The sequence below is a fragment of the Arachis duranensis genome, chromosome 9 (assembly GCF_000817695.3).
Source record: "Arachis duranensis cultivar V14167 chromosome 9, aradu.V14167.gnm2.J7QH, whole genome shotgun sequence".
In the NCBI taxonomy this organism is placed as follows: Eukaryota; Viridiplantae; Streptophyta; class Magnoliopsida; order Fabales; family Fabaceae; genus Arachis; species Arachis duranensis.
This window is the reverse complement of record NC_029780.3, coordinates 68,003,422-68,025,545: the sequence shown is the minus strand read 5'-3', so window position 1 is coordinate 68,025,545 and position 22,124 is coordinate 68,003,422. Positions and strand designations below refer to the sequence as shown.

The window sequence follows — 22,124 nt, the reverse complement described above, 5'->3', positions numbered from 1 at the left end:
GTCCTAATTACATCAAACTAGCTCCTATTTATACACTTTCTATTCTTGGATCTTGGGATTTGGATGGGCTTTTGATTTGGTGAAGAAATGAATTAAATTGGATTTTTAATTCAATTTTTGGCCCAAAATTAATAGCTTCTAGGAGGCTGCCCTGCCCTTGCGGAGGGCAGGGCAGGATTTGATGCTTGGTGCATGCATGTTGCGGCTTGGTGCGGTCTTGGTGCGCAGAACGCTGCCCTGCCCTCGCGGAGGACAGGGCAGGAAAAATTGGTGCGCCAGATGGGTGCTGTGGTGCGCTGCTGGTGCTGCCAGATTCATTCCTTGGTGCGCCAGACTCGTTTCTTAGTGCGCCAGAATCATGCCACACAAAATGCTGCCCTGCCCTCGCGGAGGGCAGGGCAGTGTTTTCACTTTGATGTCCCGAGTTCGAATCATGGCCGAAACACACGCTACTTAATTTCCTTGGCTTTCTTGGCACCATAATGAAGCCTAGTTCCTTGCTTCCTTCTTGTTCCGCGTTCGAGACTTGTAGCAAGCATTTGGAGACATTTTCCTTTGGTTTTCTCCCCTTGTGAGCCCGATACTGCCCTTGTGGAGGGCAGGGCAACATTTTCTTCTTCTTGATTCCAAGGCACAGATTTGTGCTCTGCCCTTGTAGTGGGCAGTGCAGAGTTGCCTTTTTTGCTTTGTTCTCTTATATTGCCCTTCTAGAGGGCAGTGTGCCCTTGTGGAGGGCAATGCTTGCCTCCCCCATTGCATGCGGCACACTTTTCCTACCTTTGACCACGCTTCCTTCTCCTTGGGTCACGCTTTCTTAGGCCACGCTTTTCTCTTTTATTCTTTTCTTCACCTAAAGTAAACCAAAACAACCACTCCAAGTATCACTAAATTCATAAGGCTTATAAATCAATTAAAATTAGCTTAAACCTCATGAGTTAACATTAATTTCATGGTGGTTGCTTGATTTAAGGAAGTTATGCATTTTCACTCCAAATCACTTACTTAGGATGCAAGAAAGTGTATAAAGACTAATAAAACAAGTGAAATTAGCTTGAAAAATGGGTATATGATGACTTGTCATCACGTGCCTGACAAACACTTCCGTTCTACCTGTAAAAGCTAGAGTGTATATCTCTTGTATTCCTGACCCACGACGCATGGTTGACTCGCCTGACAACCGAGCCTCCCATTCTGTGAGATCAGAGTCTTCATGGTATAAGCTAGAATCCATTAGCAGCATTCTTGAGATCTGGAAAGTCTAAACCTTGTCTGTGGTATTCTGAGTAGGATCTGAGATAGTATGACTGTGACGAGCTTCAAACTCGCGAGTGTTGGGCGTAGTGACAGACGCAAAAGGATCAATGGATCCTATTCCGACATGATCGAGAACCGACAGATGATTAGCCGTGCTGTGACAGCGCATTTGGACCATTTTCACTGAGAGGATGGGAAGTAGCCATTGACAACGTTGATGCCCTACATACAGCTTGCCATGGAAAGGGGTAAGAATGATTGGATGAAAGCAGTAGGAAAGCAGAGATTCAGAAGGAACACAATATCTTCATGCGCTTATCTGGAATTCCCACCAATGAATTACATAAGTATCTCTATCTCTATTTTATGCTTTATTTATTTTTATATTCGAAAACCATTATAACCATAATAATCTGCCTGACTGAGATTTACAAGATGACCATAGCTTGCTTCATACCAACAATCTCCGTGGGATCGACCCTTACTCATGTAAGGTTTATTACTTGGACGACCCACTGCACTTGCTGGTTAGTTGTGCGAAGTTGTGAAAAAGAGTGATATTACAATTGTGCGTACCAAGTTGTTGGTCCCATTGAGATCACAATTTCGTGCACCATCAGGGACCCAAATCGGGAAACTCTGCACTTATTTTCTTTTGTATCTTCTTTCGGCTCTTCATCTTCTGCACTTTTTTGTTTTCTATTTTACTTGAGAAATGATGAACTAAACCCATTTTCATTAGGGGGAGGAGCTCTATTGTAATCATAATGAATCAATGAAATTCTTCTTCTTCTCAATTCATTTGGGTAGCTATAGGATAACTTCTATTTTGATTATGAATTATTCACTCTGGAAGGGGGTTTAATTCAATTGAATGCTTGTGTGAGCCTCGTTAGGGGAATCACTTGCATTAGAATTGGAGCTTTATCCCTCACAACTCTCTTGATCAATACCATTCGAGAGGAATTGAGATCTTGAGAGTTAGTGTGGCTTATGGATGAGAGACATCCACTTAACCTCTTCTCATGATAAGTAGATCAAGGAATTAGCATAATTGATTGTGATTAGAGAGATTGGATTGCCAAGGAATTGGGATCCAATCAATTTCAATTTGTCATAGATCTACTCATATGATTGAGACCCATTTGATTCATGAAGGATTATGATATCTCCAATCCCTGATGAATTATTCTCTTTGATTTTCTTCAATTTAGATCATTCTGCATTTACTTTAATTTCAATCTTTCTCTGCTGTCTTAATTCCCAGCACCTAATGCCCATTACAATTTATGCAATTTAAGTTTCATTGCCATTTAGATTCTGCACTTTTACTTTCTTGCAATCTAATATTCCAGTCATTTACATTTCTTGCAATTTAAGATTCAACTCTTTTACTTTCTTGCTCTTTAAGTTTTAGTCATTTAAGTTTCTTGCCACTTAAGTTTCAAGCAATTTACATTCAGCACTTTAGATTTCTTGTAATTTACTTTCTGTTTATCAAATTTCACTCAAATCATCACTTGTTAGCTTGACTAGACTTGTCATCTCACTAAAGTTGCTTGATCCATCAATCCTCTTAGGATCGACCTTATTCTCGTGAGTTTTACTACTTGATGCGACCCGTTATACTTGCTGGTAGTTTGTGCGAATCCAATTTTTTGCCATCAAATTTTTGGCACTATTGCCGGGGATTGATTTAGATTGACAATGACTAAGTAGGTGAAGATTAAGCATTTTTCTTTGTTTTTGTTAAGCCTACTAACTGTTTAAGATTTTGTTTCTGCTAACTGTAACTTCACTCTAGCACTGGAGTACTCTGCTTTTGTTTTTGGTTTGTTTGTGTTGTATGCCAGGAGGAAGAAGAGGTGCATCCACCTCCTTTAATTCTGAACCAGAGAGAACCTTCTTGAGACTAAGAAGAGAAGAAAGAGGGAAGGGAGTGATTGGAGAAGAAGAGTCAGAAGAGGAAGATCAAGAGATAGAGGATAACCTTCCTAATCCATCAGAGGATGTGGCCAACAACAATCGCCCGCCTCTAAGGAGAGTCCTAGCCTCTTACACCATCCCTAACCCATGAAACTGTGGGAGCAGTATCTTAACTCCCAATGTCCATGCCAATAATTTTAAACTCAAACCCCAACTGATCACTCTAGTTTAGAACAATTGCCAATATAGAAGAAGTGTTGCTGAAGATCCAAGCTAACATCTCTCTGTTTTCTTGAGAATTTGTGACACTGTCAAAACCAATGGAGTCCATCCTGACATCTATAAGCTACTATTGTTTCCAATTTCACTAAGGGACAAGGCCACTCATTGGTTAGAAACCTTCCCAAAAGAAAGCATTACCAAATAGGATGATTTGGTTAGCAAGTTCCTAGCCAAATTCTACCCCCTCAAAGAGTTATTAAGCTGAAAACTGATGTGCAAACTTTCAGACAGCTAGAGGGAGAGTCATTATATGAAGCCTGGGAGATATATAAGCTTTGATTAGAAGGTGTCCAGAGGGAATGTTTAGTGAGTGGGTTGAGCTCCAAAATTTCTATGGAAGTCTACCCATGAGTTCAAGGAAAGCCTTAGATTACTTTTTAGGAGGATCATTGCAAATGATGAAGACTGCACAAGAAGCACATGACCTCATAGACATGGTTGCCAACAATGAATATTTCTACTCCTCTGAAAGACAAGCAGCTCCCAAGAGAGGCGTATTTGAGCTTGAAGGTGTTGATACAATATTGGCTCAAAATAAGATTATGCATCAGCAACTTCAACAACAAATAAAGATGATGTCAAAGAGGATGGATGGACTGCAACTAGCTGTAGTGACCTCAACCAACCAACCACCCGTTGTGGGGACAAAATAAAGAAAGCTATGAAGAGTAGCAGCCTGAACAAGATTAGTATATGCATAACCAAGGTTTTGGATAGAATGAGTTCCATGGGAACACTTACAATTCTTCATGGAGGAACCACCCTAATATGAAGTGGGGAGAAAACCAGAATTCTTGGCAGAGAAATTTCAACCCAAGCCACTCTCGCAACACAAATCACCAAAACCATCAAACCACTAACCAAAATCCATACAGAAAACTCTAAAACAATCATCCCATATTCACTTACTATCCACCAAATAACCCATCAACTAACCACAATAACTTTCATCCACCATCTACATCACACACTCAACCACAACCACCACAAGAATCCCAAAGAATTTTCAGCTTGGAGATGATGATGGAGAAATTGATAAAGCATCAAGAATTGGCCAACAAGAATCATGAGGCCTCAATGAGGAATTTGGAGAGGCAAATTGGGCAGTTGTCCAAATAGTTAATTGAAAGACCAAACAATGCTTACCCAAGTGATACCATTCCAAATCCAGAGAAGAATGCAAGGCAATTTAACTCAGAAGTGGAAGGACATTGGAGAATGACAAAGGTGCTAGTAAGAAGCAAGTAGAGGAGGACAAGAATGATAAAAAAAGTTCCAAGAAGGAGGAGGAGCCTCAAGACTCAAAGAAAGGGAAGCAAGTCATGGAAGAAAAACCACAAGAGCAGAGGAAGGAGGTGAAGCCTTATATCCCTCCTCTGCCATACCCTCAGAGGATGCAAAGAGAGCTCAAAGACCAGCAATTTCCCAAGTTCCTGGAGATTTTCAAGAAGCTAGAAATTAACCTCCCACTTACTGAAGCATTGGAGCAAATGCCATCATATGCAAAATTCCTCAAGGAACTCATTAACAAGAAGAGAAGTTGGAATGAAAAGGAGACCGTAATCTTAACCCAGGAGTGTAGTGCAGTAATTCAAAGAGGCATTCCACCAAAACTTAAAGACCTAGGGAGCTTCACATATCATGCACCATAGGCAACATGACATTGGAAAGAGCTCTTTGTGATTTAGGTGTCAGCATCAACTTAATGCCTCTCTCAATGATGAAAAAGCTTACAATAGAGGAAGTTAAACCTACCAAAATGTCACTTCAAATGGCTGATAGATCACTCAAGATACCTAATAGAGTTGTAGAGAACTTATTAGTGAAGGTTGGAGAATTCACCTTCCGTGCTGATTTTGTCATTTTAGACATGGAAGAAGAGGGACACAACTCAATTATCTTGGGGCGACCTTTCTTAGCCACAGCAAAAGCCATCATTGATGTAGAGAAAGGTGAAATGGTTCTCAGGGTGCACAATGAGCAAATAATCATCAATGTCTTTAAAGCAATGCAATATACCCCTGAGAAAGAAAAGCATATAAGAGTGAAAATGATAGAAGACTTGGTGGAAGAAGTGCTTGGAACCAACGGTCAGGAGGAACAAGAAGAAGAAATAGAAGCAAATCAAGACGTCATCACTTTTGAAGGCAAGACAGAGGAGGTTCCAAAGCAAGAATTGAAGCCCCTCCCTCCTCATCTCAAGTATGCATTCCTTGGAGGAAAGGAGACCCTGCCAATAATCATCAATTCCTCCGTAAGTGATAAATCACTATTTTATGGTTTACAATGTGTTTAATTGTGTGGTTTTATCATGGTCTTTACCCACTTATTCATATAATTAGCATGCATTTATATTTCCTTCCTAAAATTATTACATGATTGAAAACATACTTCCTGGAGACCTTTAATTAGGTATTTTAATCCCCTTTATTCCATTCGATGCCGTGATCTGTGTGTTAAGTGTTTCAGTCTTTATAGGGCATGAATGAGTGAGAGATTGGAAAGGAAGCTTGCGAAAATGGAAGGAATACAAGAAATTGAGGAGATGACCAGCGAGAAGTGACGCGTACGCGTCAGCGACGCGACTGCGCGGAAGAGAGGAATTCGCAGTGACGCGGACGCGCGGATTGGAAAAGCAGAAGTGACGCGGAGGCATGGACGACGCGCCCGCATGGAAAAGAAAAACGCCGAATGACGCGTCCGCATGAATGACGCGTTTGCATGACGTGCGCGATCTGCAGAATTTCAGAAGTTGCTGGCAGAGTTTCTGGGCCGGATTTCTACCCAGTTTTCGGCCCGGAATTACAGACTAGAGTCAGGGAACATGCAGAAACGAGAGACACAATTCATTTTGCATAATTTTTAGTTTTAGATATGGATTTACTCCTCCCCTAGGTTTTTCACTCACTTGAACATTCATAATTAGCATTGGAAGATTTTGGCTTTTGCTTTTGAGAAGAGTCTACCTCCGGTACTAGTCATCTTATTTTGTTATTTACTTTTTATATTTATTGTTCCATATTTTTAATCCCTCTAGAGTTGACTTTGGCTTATTTTTACAAGTTATTAATATAGACTATTTTTATTTTCAATTAATCCTTTTATTATTGTTTATCATGTCTTCTTTTATTTTCACCATTAATTCTGTGAATTTTATAATTATGATGAGTGAGTAGTTCCATAACTTGATTGGGGGATGATTGAAAGGAACCCTCGAGTTGAACTACTCAAGAGAAAAATTATAATTAGGTTTATTGTTGAATCACCCTCTAATCATTAACTCTAGTCCTTCCCAAGGGAGAGGATTAGAACTTATGACTAGAAACCAATTTCCAACTTGCTTGACTTTTCTTTACCTAGTAAGGGTTAACTAAGCAGAATAACTTCCAATTATTAATTAATCTTGAAAGTATTTCAACAAGAATAGGGCTTCCAACTAATCTACCCCCAGTCAAGGCTTTTATTTAAAATTAATTAAATTCTCTAATTTAAATTTCTGTTTATCAACTCAACCATTTTTGAAAACATCCGATTGATGAAATAGCGCATCTTTCTGCAACTCGTTGGGAGATGACCTGGGATTCATACTCCCAGTATTTTAATTTTCAATATTGTGACAACCCTTTTTAAATTGATAAGCGGATTTTTGGTTGGTTAAGGACTGTACTTGCAACGTATCCCTATTAATAAATTCTTAACTCGCCAATTTCTGCCACGACAATTTTTGGCGCCGTTGCCGGGGAGTTGCAACACTGTGCTAGTTTATTGATTGGCATTTATTTAATTGCAATTTTTTCTTTTTAATTTTGTTACCATGAGCTGTACGTTTCTCTCGTTAATTGACTCGTTCACTTCCTGATCCAAGCTTGCCAGTATTTGACCCTGAGATTGAAAGAACTCTTTCACGTATAATGCAAGCTCGGCGTCGGCGACTCCTCTTTGAGGATGAACCTGAACCGTCATCTAAGGAAGAAACAAGCTCCCTCTCTACTGATCCAGTTCATTTATGTGCAGGTGACATGGCAGCACCCAGAAGAGTCACAATCCAGGAGGAAGGAGCCCTTGATTTTACGCTCCAACCATTCCAGGCACACCACCCAGCAGTAGCTGTAGATTTTGAAATAAAGTCTTCACTACTCAACTTGATGCCCAAGTTTCATGGCTTACCTGCTCAAGAGCCTATCAAACACCTGAGGGATTTTTAGTCTGCTTGTTCTACTGTCAAGCGTAATAGCACTGATGAAATCTCCATTCTGTTAAAAGTCTTCCCATTCTCCCTTGAGGAAAAGGTAAGAGAGTGGTACTGCACTCAACCCGAAACAACTGTATCCAACTGGGATACACTTAGAAGAGAATTTTTGGAGAAATTTTTTCCAGCTGAAGTTGCCGATAAACCGAGGAAAGACATGTCCATGATCGTTCAGAATGAATCTGAGACCCTCTATGAATACTTGGAACGCTTCAATAATCTTCTAGAAGCATGTCCGCACCATATGATTGACAAGATAGTGTTGCTCGGTTACTTTACACAAGGCTTGAAATCTCAAGATAGAACCACATTGGAAGGTGCTAGCGATGGGTCTATGAAAAAGTACAAGACTACAGAAGAAGCATGGCAATTGATCAGTGACTTGGCCGAATCTACCAGAAATCATAGACAGAAATAAGGCCGGTCAAGAGCTATTGCAGAGGTATCCACTAGTAAAGAAACTGCTGCTATAGCTCGGAGCTATTGTGAAATGTCTAACTTGCTAAAGCAGATGCAACTGAATCAACAACAGCCTCAGCAAGTTCAGCCTTCTCCACCACAGCACAGCCAGCAGTTGGTTCCACAAAGAGTATGCGAAATCTGTGCAGATTACAGTTACTATACCGATGAGTGTCCGCAACTCCAACCAGAAGAAAATACTGTAGCAGCCACTCATAACTTTCATGACCGCCCCAATCAAGGGTACAATCAAGGTGGAAACTATAACCAAGGATGGCAGGATAACTCTAACCAAGGCTGGAGAGACAATTCTAACCAGGGTTGGAGGGACAATCATAACAGAGGAGGCAGAGATAACAATGGAAATCAGAGGTGGAATAACAATAATAACTTCAGGCAGCAGAATCAGAATCAGGCCTACAGAGCACCTCATCTCAGACAGCCTCAAAATTCTCAACAAACCTCTCAGATCACTTATCCCTCTTCATCCCCTAATGATGAACTACTACAAGCCATTGATCGAAGACAACAGGCTATGGAAAATAACTTTAATACAACTCTGAATGTTTTGACTTCTACTTTACAAACCCTTGTCTCACAGGTTGGATCACTGACCAACTCCAACAACCAGTCCTCAAGCTCTGGTGGACTCCCCTCTCAACCATTACCCAATCCAAAGGGTGGTATTAATGCCATCACCCTAAGGTCCGGAACCACACTGCAAGAGAGGAATCAGGAAGAGCCAAATCCACCTGAACACACCTCAGCTGAAGAGGTAGTGGAAATAGAAGATGTTGAAGAAGAAAAGAGCATACAGGACATGGCTGAAGAAGAAGACACCAAATCACAGAAAGAAGCACCAAGGGGCGAAGACACTACAGAGGACGCCGTTCCTATTCCATTTCCACAACTTGCAAATAAGCCCAGGAAGCAGTTGGAACCTGATCCCCAAAATGGTAGAAATCTTCAAAAAGGTTGAGGTAACTGTTCCTCTTTTTGATGTTATTCAACAAGTACCTAAATATGCAAAGTTTCTAAAAGATTTGTGCATACATAAAGACAAAATTAATGAATTAGAAACTATTCCTTTAGGAAGTTCTATATCTGCTTTAATGGAAAATATACCTGAAAAATGTAGTGATCCAGGTCCATGCATGGTTAACTGTACAATTGGAGGCGTGATATTTTCTGACTGCATGTGTGATTTAGGAGCATGTGTTAGTATAATGCCTTTATCTGTATATGATGTTTTGAGGCTCCCTCCCTTAAAAAGGTCGGCAGCCCGTTTTGTGTTAGCAGATAAAAGTATTATTACAGTGGCTAGAGTTGCTGAAGATGTATTACTGAGAATCAAAGGTCTCACTTTCCCCATTGATTTTTACATCCTGGAGATGCCCCAACATGACTCAGAGAAGCCATCATCAATCCTACTCGGAAGACCTTTCTTGAAGACCTCGAAGTTCAATCTGAATGGAGTTATGAAGCACCCTCCAGAAGACCGTTCTATCTTCCAGTGTGACATCATAGATGAAACTGTAGCTGAAGTTCACCAGGAAGAGTTTGAAGATAAGTACATAGGACAAGGTCCAAGTGTGGGGAATTCCGAGGCCAATGCAGGCACTCTACTACTGCCACCAGTTCCAGATAATCTAGAGCCAGACTATGAACAGAAGTTAGAATTGAAACCCCTCCCTCCACACCTCAAATATGCTTACCTCGAGGACAAGCAGAAGTTTCCGCATCAACCCTCAAGTTTGTGAGCACAGGATATTTTTAGAGGAAGGAGCAAGACCTGTTTGTCAACCCCAAAGAAGATTAAACCCCACTATTTTAGAGGTTGTCAAGAAGGAGGTGACCAGACTATTAGAGGCAGGTATTATCTACCCCATCTCAGACAGTGAATGGGTGAGCCCAGTACAAGTGGTGCCCAAGAAGTCTGGAGTCACTACAGTGAAGAATGAACATGGAGAGCTCATAGCAACCAGAGTACAGAATGCTTGGAGGGTCTGCATTGATTACAGGCGTCTCAACCAATCTACTCGTAAGGATCACTACCCTCTTCCATTCATTGATCAAATGCTGGATCGCCTGTCAGGTAAATCATATTATTGCTTTTTAGATGGTTAAACAGCCTATTTCCAGATTGATATAGCTCCTGAGGATCAGGAAAAGACTACCTTTACATGTCCTTTTGGGACTTATGCTTACAAGAGAATGCCATTTGTCCTGTGCAATGCACCAGCTACCTTCCAAAGGTGCATGATGAGTATTTTCTCTGATCTTATTGAGGATTGTATGGAGGTTTTTATGGATGATTTTAGCATTTATGGTGATTCTTTTGACCTTTGCTTGGATAGTTTATCTAGAGTATTAGATAGATACGTCAGTACAAACCTTGTATTGAATTTTGAAAAATGTCATTTTATGGTTAAACAAGGAATCGTACTGGGACATGTTGTGTCTAATACTGGTATTTCTGTAGATGCAGCAAAGGTAGATGTTATTTCTAGTTTGCTTTACCCCTCCTCTGTGAGGGAAGTCCGTTCGTTCCTTGGCCATGCCGGTTTTTACCGAAGATTCATTAAGGACTTTAGTAAGGTAGCACTTTCCCTATCTAGATTACTGCAGAAAGATATTGAGTTCGAGTTCAGTGAGGATTGCAAACAAGCGTTTGACAAGCTGAAAACCGCCCTGACTCAAGCTCCAATTGTGAGAGGACCAGACTGGAGCCAGCCATTTGAAATCATGTGCGATGCTTCCAACTATGCAGTAGGAGCAGCACTGGCTCAGCGTGAAGGTAAGGACCCTTTTGTTGTTGCTTATGCATCTAAAACTTTAGACGCTGCTCAGTCTAACTACACTACTACTGAAAAAGAGCTTCTTGCTATTGTTTTTGCTCTGGATAAATTCTGAGCCTATTTACTTGGTACGAAGGTAGTAGTGTACTCAAACCACGCAGCTCTAAAGTATTTATTACCTAAAAAGGAATCCAAACCAAGGCTTATACGTTGGATACTGTTGCTACAAGAATTTGATTTAGAAATAAAGGATAGGAGTAGTACCCAGAATCTAGTGGCAGACCACTTAAGTCGCCTTGAACATATTAAGGATGACTCCACTCCTATAGCTGATAATTTTCCAATTGATAACCTACAAGCAGTATCTGAGGCAATCCCTTGGTATGCACCTGTAGCTAATTATCTAGTTAGCCGTACTTTTCCTCCACACTTTACTAAACACCAAAGAGACAAGCTGAAAAGTGTGTCTAAATATTATATATGGGATGACCCATATTTGTGGAGATGTGGCGTTGATCAGGTAATTAGAAGGTGTGTGCCTCAATCAGAATTCTAGTCCATTTTAGAGGCCTGTCACTTATCTGAGAGTGGAGGACATTTTGGCTCTCAAAGAACAGCTAGAAAAATCTTAGACTCTGGATTCTGGTGGCCCACCTTTTTTATAGACGCTGCTAAATTTTGTAAATCTTGTCCCCCATGCCAGAGGTTTGGTAATATATCCCAGAGGGATGAAATGCCTCAACAAACTATGCTTTTCTGTGAAATTTTTGATGTCTGGGGCATTGACTTCATGGGTCCATTTCCAAATTCTAATGGCCACCTCTATATATTGTTAGCTGTAGACTATGTTTCTAAATGGGTGGAAGCGATTCCTACCCGTACTGATGATGCTAACACTATTGTTTCCTTTGTTAGAAACCACATTATCTGTCGCTTTGGATCACCACAAGCAATCGTGAGCGATCAAGACACCCATTTTTGTAACAGGAGACTAACATGATTATTGAAGAAGCATGGGATCATTCATAAAATAGCAACAGCCTACCATCCTCAGACTAATGGGCAAGCCGAGGTGTCTAACAGAGAGATAAAACGCATTTTACGGAAGATAGTCAAACCTCATAGAAGAGACTGGAGCACCAGACTACAAGATGCACTCTGGGCATACAGAACAGCATACAAGACACCCATTGGGATGAGTCCTTTCTGCTTAGTCTATGGAAAGGCTTGTCACCTTCCAGTTGAGGTGGAGCACAAAGCTTTTTGGGCAGTAAAGGAATGCAACATGGGATTTGAGAAAGCCGGAGCTGAAAGTAAGTTGCAACTACAAGAATTGGAGAGCCTTCACATAGAATCTTATGAGAACTCAAGACTGTACAAGGAGAAAATGAAGGCTGTACATGATCAACACATCAAGAGAAAGGAGTTCCAACTTGGGGATTTGGTCCTTCTTTACAACTCTAGACTGAGGCTCATGCCAGGCAAACTGTGATCAAGGTGGGAAGGTCCATATAGAGTCGAGAAGGCTGAGCCATACGGAGTTTTCCATCTAAGTCACCCTTCAAGCTCTGAACTCATCAAGGTTAATGGACATCGTTTGAAGCTCTACCATGGTGAGATGGCGACGAAAAACAAGGAGTTAGAGATCTTCCTCTTGGAGGATCCACTCGCAACTGAAAACTGAGCTACTGAAGCGTCCAAGTTAAGGACGTTAAAGCAAAGTGCTAGGTGGGAGACAACCCACCACGGTATGATCGTTCCTCTTCTTCTCCTTCTCTTCCCTCATCTATAACTCTTTTCCATACTACTGCCTCTATCTTGTACCTCATCTGCATACTGCTTTTGCATAAAAAAAATTAATTTATACGCACGCGATGCGTAAGCGTCGCTGATGCGTCCGCGTCACTAGTGCATTTTGAAGAAAGGAGAATTGAATAGAGAGTCACACGAGAGCGTGGCTGGAGGTGTGCCTTTGGCACTAATCATCACACGCGACCGGATCGTTGACGCGTCCGCGTCAAGTGCAAAAATTAGCTTCCCACGCGTCCGCGTCACTCACGCGGCCGCGTGCCCTGGAATTCGACGTAAAATGGGTGCACGACCGAAAGTTGTGCTAGAGTGGTGATGGATCGGTGCTGAACGCACAACTTCTTCCCACGCAGACGCATGGCTTACGCGTCCGCGTCATATCCTTCTAATAGCCACTCACGCGATCGCGTGACCCACACGATCGCGTCACCCGAAATTTGGCAAAAATAAAAATTCGAATAGAGAGTTGTGCGAGCGCGAGGCTGCCCTCGCGCTAGTAGCATAACAGGTGTCATGCGTCCGAGTGACCGACGCGTCCGCGTCGATTTACTTTATGCACATTCGCGCGAACACGTTACTCACGCGTCCACGTCGCTTGTGCCGCACAGCTTATCCTAAATTGCCAAATATCTTATCTTTTTCTTCCTCAAATCCTACTTTTTCTTTTCCCTCCTTATTTCTTTCTTCCCCCTTCTTCCTTCCTCCCTTATTCTCACCTTCTACTTTTTCTCTCTCTCACCACCATTATCAAGGTTTTTCTTTTCTTCTTCCCTCTTTACTTTTCTATTCTTCTTCTTTATTTATGTTTTCTTCTTCCTTTCTCTTTCTTTTTACTTTCATTGCATATGTTTTCTTTTTCTTTCCTTTTTATTGGTGATGAAAATTTATTTGGTCATTGTGGATTGTTGCAAAATTGTTTGGCAATTATATTTTTAAAGGGTTGCTTGCATGTTCAATTTATTATGTGTTTGGCAATTATATTCTATTGCTTGCATGTTCATTGGATTAGTTATCATGCATGCTATGTGTTTGTGAAAACGCCCGTATGGCATCATGCACTTTTCTACATTATTCTATTCTAGTATTCAATGCCTGTTTTTAACAAATTCCCTTTACTATTTTATTAATTGAATTTAATTGTCTATACAAACGTGATAGTTTGTTGCGAAGTGATGCTTGATCTATGCTACTCATGCCCTTGCCGGCATGCTAATAAACATCTTGCATCTACTTCCCTATCGTGCACTTATTCTATTCCCTTTATTGATCTTTTCACATGTTGTCATGACCATGTGTTTACTTCATTCATCTTTACCGTGCACTGATTATCACTCATTCAATCCCCTTTTCTTGCTCTATCTCTTTGGATTTAACTTACTTTCTCTTTTCTTTTTCAGAATGGCCATTAAGAAAGGCAAAGAGAAAGCTACCCCTAAACCCACCGCAAGGAAAGGAACGAAGAGAGCATTAGTGGCAGAGCCTTCTTCAACTGCAGTCAAGCCCTCAACAAAAAAAATTAAAAGGATTATCAAGTTTGATGAAAAGGAGAGAGCCTTCCCAGCAAAGGACATTGCACGATTTCCAAATTGCTATTGTGAGCAGATGTTTCCTATTCTGGCAGCTCAAAATTACAACAATGAACGCCTTCTTATCCTTCCGCCTCGTATTGCTGAATTTGTTGAGCCACAAATTGCACAAAGACATTGGAGATTCTTACAGAGACAGCCACGACAGGTTAATCTTTCTTGGGTTGTTGAGTTCTAGTCCAACTTCCACCTGCCGACTCTGCAGTCAGTTTATTTACGCCAGAAGCAAGTCCCCATTACAGAAGAGGCCATTCAGCAAGCCTTAGATCTCCCCCCTGCTCCAGAAGGATTGGACGCTTTTTAGAAAGCCACCATCAAACGCCAGGCGTACACCTTTGATTGGGACGCTAATGAGCGGATAATTTATACGCTTGTTGGCATTGTTTTTAGGTAGTTTTTAGTATGATCTAGTTACTTTTAGGGATGTTTTCATTAGTTTTTATGCTAAATTCACATTTCTGGACTTTACTATGAGTTTGTGTGTTTTTCTGTGATTTCATGTATTTTCTGGCTGAAATTGAGGGACGTGAGCAAAACTCTGATAGGAGGCTGACAAAGGACTGCTGATGCTGTTGGAATCTGACCTCCCTGCACTCAAAAATGGATTTTATGGAGCTACAGAACTCCAAACGGTGCGCTCTTAACGGCGTTAGAAAGTAGACGTCCAGAGCTTTCCAGCAATATATAATAGTTCATACTTTATTCGTAATTAGACAACGTAAACTGGCGTTCAACGCCAGTTCCATGCTGCATTCTGGAGTCAAACGTCAGAAACACGTCACGAACCAGAGTTGAACGCCAAAACACGTTACAACTTGGCGTTCAACTCCAAGAGAAGCCTCAGCTCGTGGATAGATCAAGCTCAGCCTAAGCACACACCAAGTGGGCCCCGGAAGTGAATTTATGTATCAATTACTTACTTCTGTAAACCTTAGTAGCTAGTTTAGTATAAATAGAACTTTTTACTAGTTTATTAGACATCTTGGACTATCTAGTTCTTTTGACCATTCGGTCTTTCATGGGGGCTGGCCATTCGGCCATGCCTGAACCTTCATCACTTATGTATTTTCAACGGTGGAGTTTCTGCACAACATAGATTAAGGGTGTGGACTGATGCTGTACCTCGAGTTTCAATGCAATTACTACTATTTTCTATTCAGTTCGACTTATTCCTATTCTAAGATATTCGTTGCACTTCAACATGATGAATGTGATGATCCATGACACTCATCATTATTCTCACCTATGAACACGTGACTGAAAACCACTTCCGTTCTACCTTAGACCGGGCGCATATCTCTTGGATTCCTTAATCAGAATCTTCGTGGTATAAGCTAGAATTGATGGCGGCATTCATGGGAATCCAGAAAGTCTAACCTTGTCTGTGGTATTCCGAGTAGGATTCCAGAATTGAATGACTGTGACGAGCTTCAAACTCGCGATTGCTGGGCATGATGACAAACGCAAAAGAATCAAGGGATTCTATTCCAACATGATCGAAAACCGACAGATGATTAGCCGTTCTGTGACAGCATTTGGACTATTTTCACTGAGAGGATGGGTTGTAGCCATTGACAACGGTGATGCCCTACATACAGCTTGCCATAGAAAGGAGTGACAAAGATTGGATAAAAGCAGTAGGAAAGCAGAGATTCGGAAGGAACACAGCACCTCCATACACTTATTTGAAATTCCCATCATTGAATTACATGAGTAACTCTATCTTTATTTTCTCTTTAATTTATTATTATTATTCGAAAATCCAATAATCTCTTAATATAGTTGAGTCCGCCTGACTGGGATTTACAAGATGAACATATCTTGCTTCATACCAACAATCTCTGTGGGATCGACCTTTACTCATGTAAGGTATTACTTGGAAGTACACTTGCTGGTTAGTTGTGCGGAGTTGTGACAAAGTGTGATTCATGTTTAAGAGCACCAAGTCTTTGGAGCCATTGTTGATGATCACAATTTCGTCCACCATGTTTTTGGCGCCATTGCCGGGGATTGTTCGAGTATGGACAACTGACGGTTCATCTTGTTGCTCAGATTAGGTAATTTTCTTTTTATTTTCTTTTAAAAAAAAATTTCAAAAATCTTTCAAAAATTTGTCTTTATTTTCGTTTTTCTAAAGAATATTTTCGAAAAAAAATAAAAATACAAAAAAATCATTAAATCATAAAAATAAAAAATATTTTGTGTTTCTTGTTTGAGTTTTGAGTCAATTTTCAAGTTTGGTGTCAATTGCATGCTTTAAAAATCTCTTGCATTTTTCGAAAATTCATGCATTCATGGTGTTCTTCATGATCTTCAAGTTGTTCTTGGTAAGTCTTCTTGTTTGATCTTGATGTTTTCTTGTTGTGTGTCTTTTATTGTTTTTCATGTGCATTTTTGCATTCATATTGTCTAAGCATTAAAGATTTCTAAGTTTGGTGTCTTGCATGTTTTCTTTGCATAAAAAATTTTTCAAAAATATGTTCTTGATGTTCATCATGATCTTCAAAATGTTCTTGGTGTTCATCTTGACATTCATAGTGTTCTTGCATGCACCTTGTGTTTTGATCCAAAATTTTTATGTTTTGGGTCATATTTGTGTTTTTCTCTCTCATCATTAAAAATTCAAAAAAAAAATCTTTTCCTTAATTTTCTCATAATTTTCGAAAATTTGAGTTGACTTAGTCAAAAAATTTTAAAATTAGTTGTTTCTTACAAGTCAAGTCAAATTTTCAATTTTAAAAATCTTATCTTTTCAAAACTTTTTCAAAAATCAAATCTTTTTCATTTTTCTTATTAATTTTTGAAATTTTCTTTTTAAAAATGTTTTTCAAAAATCTTTTGTTTTTAATTTTATCTTTATTTTCGAAAATTATGCTAACAATTAATGTGATTGGTTCAAAAATTTGAAGTTTGTTACTTTTTTGTTAAGAAAGGTTCAATCTTTAAATTCTAGAATCATATCTTTTAGTTTCTTGTTAGTCAAGTAATTAATTTTAAATTTAAAAATTAAATCTATCTTATCTTATCTTTTATATCATATCTTTTTCAAAATTTTATCTTTTTCAAAAATTTGATTTTAGCATATCTTTTCTAACTTCTTATCTTCTTATCTTTTCAAATTTGATTTTAATATCTTTTTTTCAACTAACTAATTAACTTTTTGGTTGTTTCTTATCTTTTTCAAAACCACCTAACTACTTCTCCTTCTCTAATTTTCGAAAATATCTCATCCCTTTTTCAAAATTCTTTTTAAATTAATTGATTGTTTCTAAATTTTAATTTTAATTCTATCTCATCTTTAATTTTCGAAAATCACTAACTCCTTTTCAAAATTAATTTTCGAATTCTCTCTCTCATCTTCTTCTATTTATTTATTTATTTACTAACACTTCTCTTCACCTCTCTTCATCTACAATCACTTCCTCTATCCTTACCCTTGTGTTTGGATTTTTCCTTCTTCTTAATCCTTATTCCCTTTCTTCTTCTACTAATAAAAAGGATTCCTCTTTACTGTGACATAGAGGATTCCTCTTCCTTTTCTTTTTCTCTTCTCTTTCATATGAGCAGGAACAAGAAAAAAGGCACTCTTGTTGAAGCTGATCCTGAACTTGAAAGGACTCTTAAGAGAAAACTAAGAGAAGCTAAATTACAATGATCCAGAGGCAACCTTTCTGAAATTTTCGAACAAGAGAAGGAGATGGCAGCCGAACCCAACAACAATAATGCAAGGAGGATGCTTGGTGACTTTACTAAACCCACGTCTAAGTTTGATGTAAGAAGCATCTCAATTCCTGCTATTGGAGCAAACAATTTTGAGCTAAAACCTCAATTAGTTGCTCTAATGCATTAGAACTGCAAGTTTCATGGACTTCCATCTGAAGATCCTTACCAGTTTTTAACTGAGTTCTTGCAGATTTGTGAGACTATTAAGACGAATGGAGTAGATCCTGAAGTCTACAGGCTCATGCTTTTCCCTTTTGCTGTAAGAGACAGAGCTAGAACATGGTTGTACTCACAACCTAAAGATAGCCTGGACTCCTGGGATAAGCTGGGCGCGGCCTTCTTGGATAAATTATTTCCTACTCAAAAGCTGAGCAAGCTTAGAGTGGATGTTCAGACCTTCAAGCAAAAAGATGGTGAATCCCTCTATGAAGCTTGGGAAAGATATAAGCAGATGACCAAAAAGTGTCCTTCTGACATGGTTTCAGAGTGGACCATATTAGATATATTCTATTATGGTCTATCTGAGTTTTCCAAGATGTCATTGGACCACTTTGCAGGTGGATCCATTCACCTAAAGAAAACGCCTGCAGAAGCTCAGGAACTTATTGACATGGTTGCAAATAACCAATTCATGTACACTTCTGAGAAGAATTCCGTGAATTATAGGACGCCTCAAAGGAAGGGAGTTCTTGAAATTGATGCTCTAAATGCCATATTGGCTCAGAACAAAGTGTTGACTCAGCAAGTCAACATGATTTCTCAAAGTCTGAATGGATGGCAAAATGCATCCAACAGTACTAAAGAGGCATCTTTTGAAGAAGAAGCTTATGATCCTGATAACCCTGCAATGGCAGAGGTAAATTACATGGGTGAACCTTATGGAAACACCTATAATTCATCATGGAGAAATCATCCAAATTTCTCATGGAAGGATCAACAAAAGCCTCAACAAGGCTTTAATAATGGTGGAAGAAATAGGCTCAACAATATCAAGCCTTATCCATCATCTTCTCAGTAACAGACAGAGAATTATGAATAGAATACTTCTAACTTAGCAAACTTAGTCTCTGATCTGTCTAAGGCCACTTTAAGTTTCATGAATGAAACAAAGGTCCTCCATCAGAAATCTGGAGGCACAAGTGGGCCAGCTGAGTAAGAAAATCACTGAAACCCCTCCTAGTACTCTCCCAAGTAATACTGAAGAAAACCCAAAAAGAGAGTGCAAGGCTATTGATATAATCAATATGGCCGAATGTAAGGAGGAGAGAGGGGACGCAAATCCCAATGAAGAAGATCTCATGGGACGTCTCTCAAGCAGGAAGGAGTTCTTTATTGAGGATCCAAAGGAATCTGAGGCTCATATAGAGACCATAGAGATTCCATTAAATCTCCTTCTGCCATTCATGAGCTCTGAAGATTATTCTTCCTCTGAAAAGGATGAAGATGTAACTGGAGAGCAAGTTGCTCAATATCTAGGAGCCATCATGAAGCTGAATGCCAAGTTATTTGGTAATGAGACTTGGGATGGTGAACCTCCCTTGCTTATTAGTGAACTTGATACATGGGTTCAACAAACTTTACCTCAAAAGAAATAAGATCCTGGCAAATTCTTAATACCATGTACCATAGGCACCATGACATTTGAAAAAGCTCTGTGTGACCTAGGGTCAGGCATAAATCTTATGCCACTCTCTGTAATTAAGAAGCTGGGGATCATTGAGGTACAGTCTGCCTTATTCTCATTACAATTGGTAGACAAGTCAGTAAGACAAGCTTATGGATTAGTAGAGGACGTGTTGGTAAAGGTTAAAGGAGAATTAGTCCTTCAATTAAATGGGGACTACCTTGTGTTTAAGGCACACGGCCATCCTTCTGTAACAAGGGAGAGTAAGCATGCAGAGCTTTTCTCAGTACAGAGTCAAACAGAGCCCCCACAATCAAATTCTAAGTTTGGTGTTGGGACTATACAACATTGACCTAATCACCCGTGAGGCTCCATGAGAGCCCACTGTCAAGCTATTGACATTAAAGAAGCGCTTATTAGGAGGCAATCCAATTTTTATTTATCTAATTTTATTTTTTATTTTTATTGTTCTTTTATGTTTTATTAGGTTCATGATCATGTGGAGTCATGAAAAAAATATTAAAATTAAAAACAGAATCAAAAACAGCAGAAGAAAAATTACACCCTGGAGGAAGGACTTACTAGCGTTTAGTAAGGAGCATCTGGCTGGTGTTCAACGCCAGAATAGAGCATAGATCTGGCGCTGAATGCCAGAAACAAGCAACATCACGGTGTTTAAACACCAGGAATGCACCCTGAGAAGAGCTAGCGCTGAATGCCAGAAACAAGCATGGAACTGGCGTTCAACGCTAGAAACATGCTGCACATGGGCGTTGAACGCCCAGAACATGCATCACTTCAGCATTTAAACACCAGAATTGCATGAAAAGGCATTTTACATGCCTAATTGGTGCAGCGATGTAAATCCTTGACACCTCAGGATCTGTGGACCCCACAGGATCATTTCAGGATCTGTGGACCCCACAGGATCTCCACCTACCATATTCTCCCCTTTTCTCAACATTCATTCTCTCTTTCTAATAAACACTCTTCCCCAAAACCCTTCACCACTCACCTCAATCTCTCTTCCCAATCACCCCCTTCACCACTCACATCTATCCACTATTCCCCATAAACCCCACCTACCTTCAAAATTCAAATATCTTTCCCACCCAAACCCACCCTAAATAGGCCGAACCTACTCCCTCTCCCCTCACTATATAAACCCCTCCATTCTTCTTCATTTTCACACAACACAAACCTCTCTTCTCCTTCTTGGCCGAATACACCTCTCCCCCTCTCCTCCATATTTTCTTCTTCTTCTTATTCTCTTCTTTTATCTCTTGCTCGAGGGCGAGCAATATTCTAAGTTTGGTGTGGTAAAAGCATAGCTTTTTTTTGTTTTTTCATTACCATTGATGGCACCTAAGGCCGGAGAATCCTCTAGAAAAGGAAAAGGGAAGACAAAAGCTTCCACCTCCGAGTCATGGGAGATGGAAAGATTCATCTCCAAAGCCCATCAAGACTACTTCTATGATGTTGTGGCCAAGAATAAGGTGATCCCCGAGGTCCCTTTCAAGCTCAAGAAAAATGAGTATCCAGAGATCCGACATGAGATCCAAAGAAGAGGTTGGGAAGTTCTAACCAACCCCATCTAACAAGTCAGAATCTTAATGGTTTAAGAGTTCTATGCCAATGCATGGATCACTAGGAACCATGATCAAAGTAAAAACCCGGACCCAAAGAATTATCTTACAATGGTTCGGGGGAAATACTTAGATTTTAGTCTGGAAAATGTGAGGTTGGCGTTCAACTTGCCCATGATGCAAGGAGATGCACGCCCCTACACTAGAAGGGTCAACTTTAATCAAAGGTTGGACCAAGTCCTTATGGACATATGTGTGGAAGGAGCTCAATGGAAAAGAGATTCTAAAGGCAAGCCAGTTCAACTAAGAAGACTGGACCTCAAGCCTGTGGCTAGAGGATGGTTGGAGTTCATCCAACGCTCCCTCATCCCCACTAGCAACCGATCTGAAGTTACTGTGGATCGGGCCATCATGATTCATAGCATCATGAATGGGGAGGAAGTAGAAGTTCATGAAGTCATCTCCCATGAATTCTACAAAATAGCCGATAAGTCCTCTACTTTGGCAAGGCTAGCTTTTCCTCATCTTATTTGCCATTTATGTTACTCAGCTGGAGTTATCATAGAAGGAGACATCCTCATTGAGGAGGACAAGCCCATCACTAAGAAAAGGATGGAGAAAACAAGAGAGTCCACTCATGGAACCCAAGAGATGCATGAGGAAGCTCATCACCAAGAAATCCCGGAAGATGCCTCAAGGGATGCACTTTCCTCCCAACAACTATTGGGAACAACTCAACACTTCCTTAGAAGATTTGAGTTACAATGTGGATCAATTAAGGGTGGAACATCAAGAGCACTCCATCATTCTCCATGAAATAAGAGAAGA

At 40.0% G+C, this 22,124-nt stretch overlaps 1 protein-coding gene and 1 non-coding gene across 2 annotated transcripts; one reads left to right on the top strand and one right to left on the bottom strand.

Moving 5' to 3' along the window:
• The first annotated feature begins 5,119 nt into the window (after positions 1 to 5,119).
• LOC107465848 (uncharacterized) lies at positions 5,120 to 12,652 on the top strand. Its single transcript, XM_016084820.1, has 2 exons — positions 5,120 to 5,664; positions 12,466 to 12,652. Exons 1-2 carry the CDS (start codon positions 5,120 to 5,122, stop codon positions 12,650 to 12,652), a joined length of 732 nt encoding a protein of 243 aa, XP_015940306.1.
• A 5,807-nt stretch (positions 12,653 to 18,459) lies between these two features.
• On the bottom strand, positions 18,460 to 18,568 carry LOC127742061 (small nucleolar RNA R71). Its single transcript, XR_008003248.1, has one exon. It is a non-coding gene; the product is annotated as a small nucleolar RNA R71 (small nucleolar RNA).
• Between the last annotated feature and the right edge of the window lie 3,556 nt (positions 18,569 to 22,124).

What these genes read in the sequence shown, in the direction of transcription:
- LOC107465848 (XM_016084820.1), top strand. Translation starts at nt 5,120, where the DNA reads ATGACATTGGAAAGAGCTCTTTGTGATTTAGGTGTCAGCATCAACTTA. An exon ending in CCCCTCCCTCCTCATCTCAA is followed by an intron (nt 5,665 to 12,465) that starts GTATGCATTCCT and finishes ACTGTGATCAAG; the next exon opens with GTGGGAAGGTCCATATAGAG.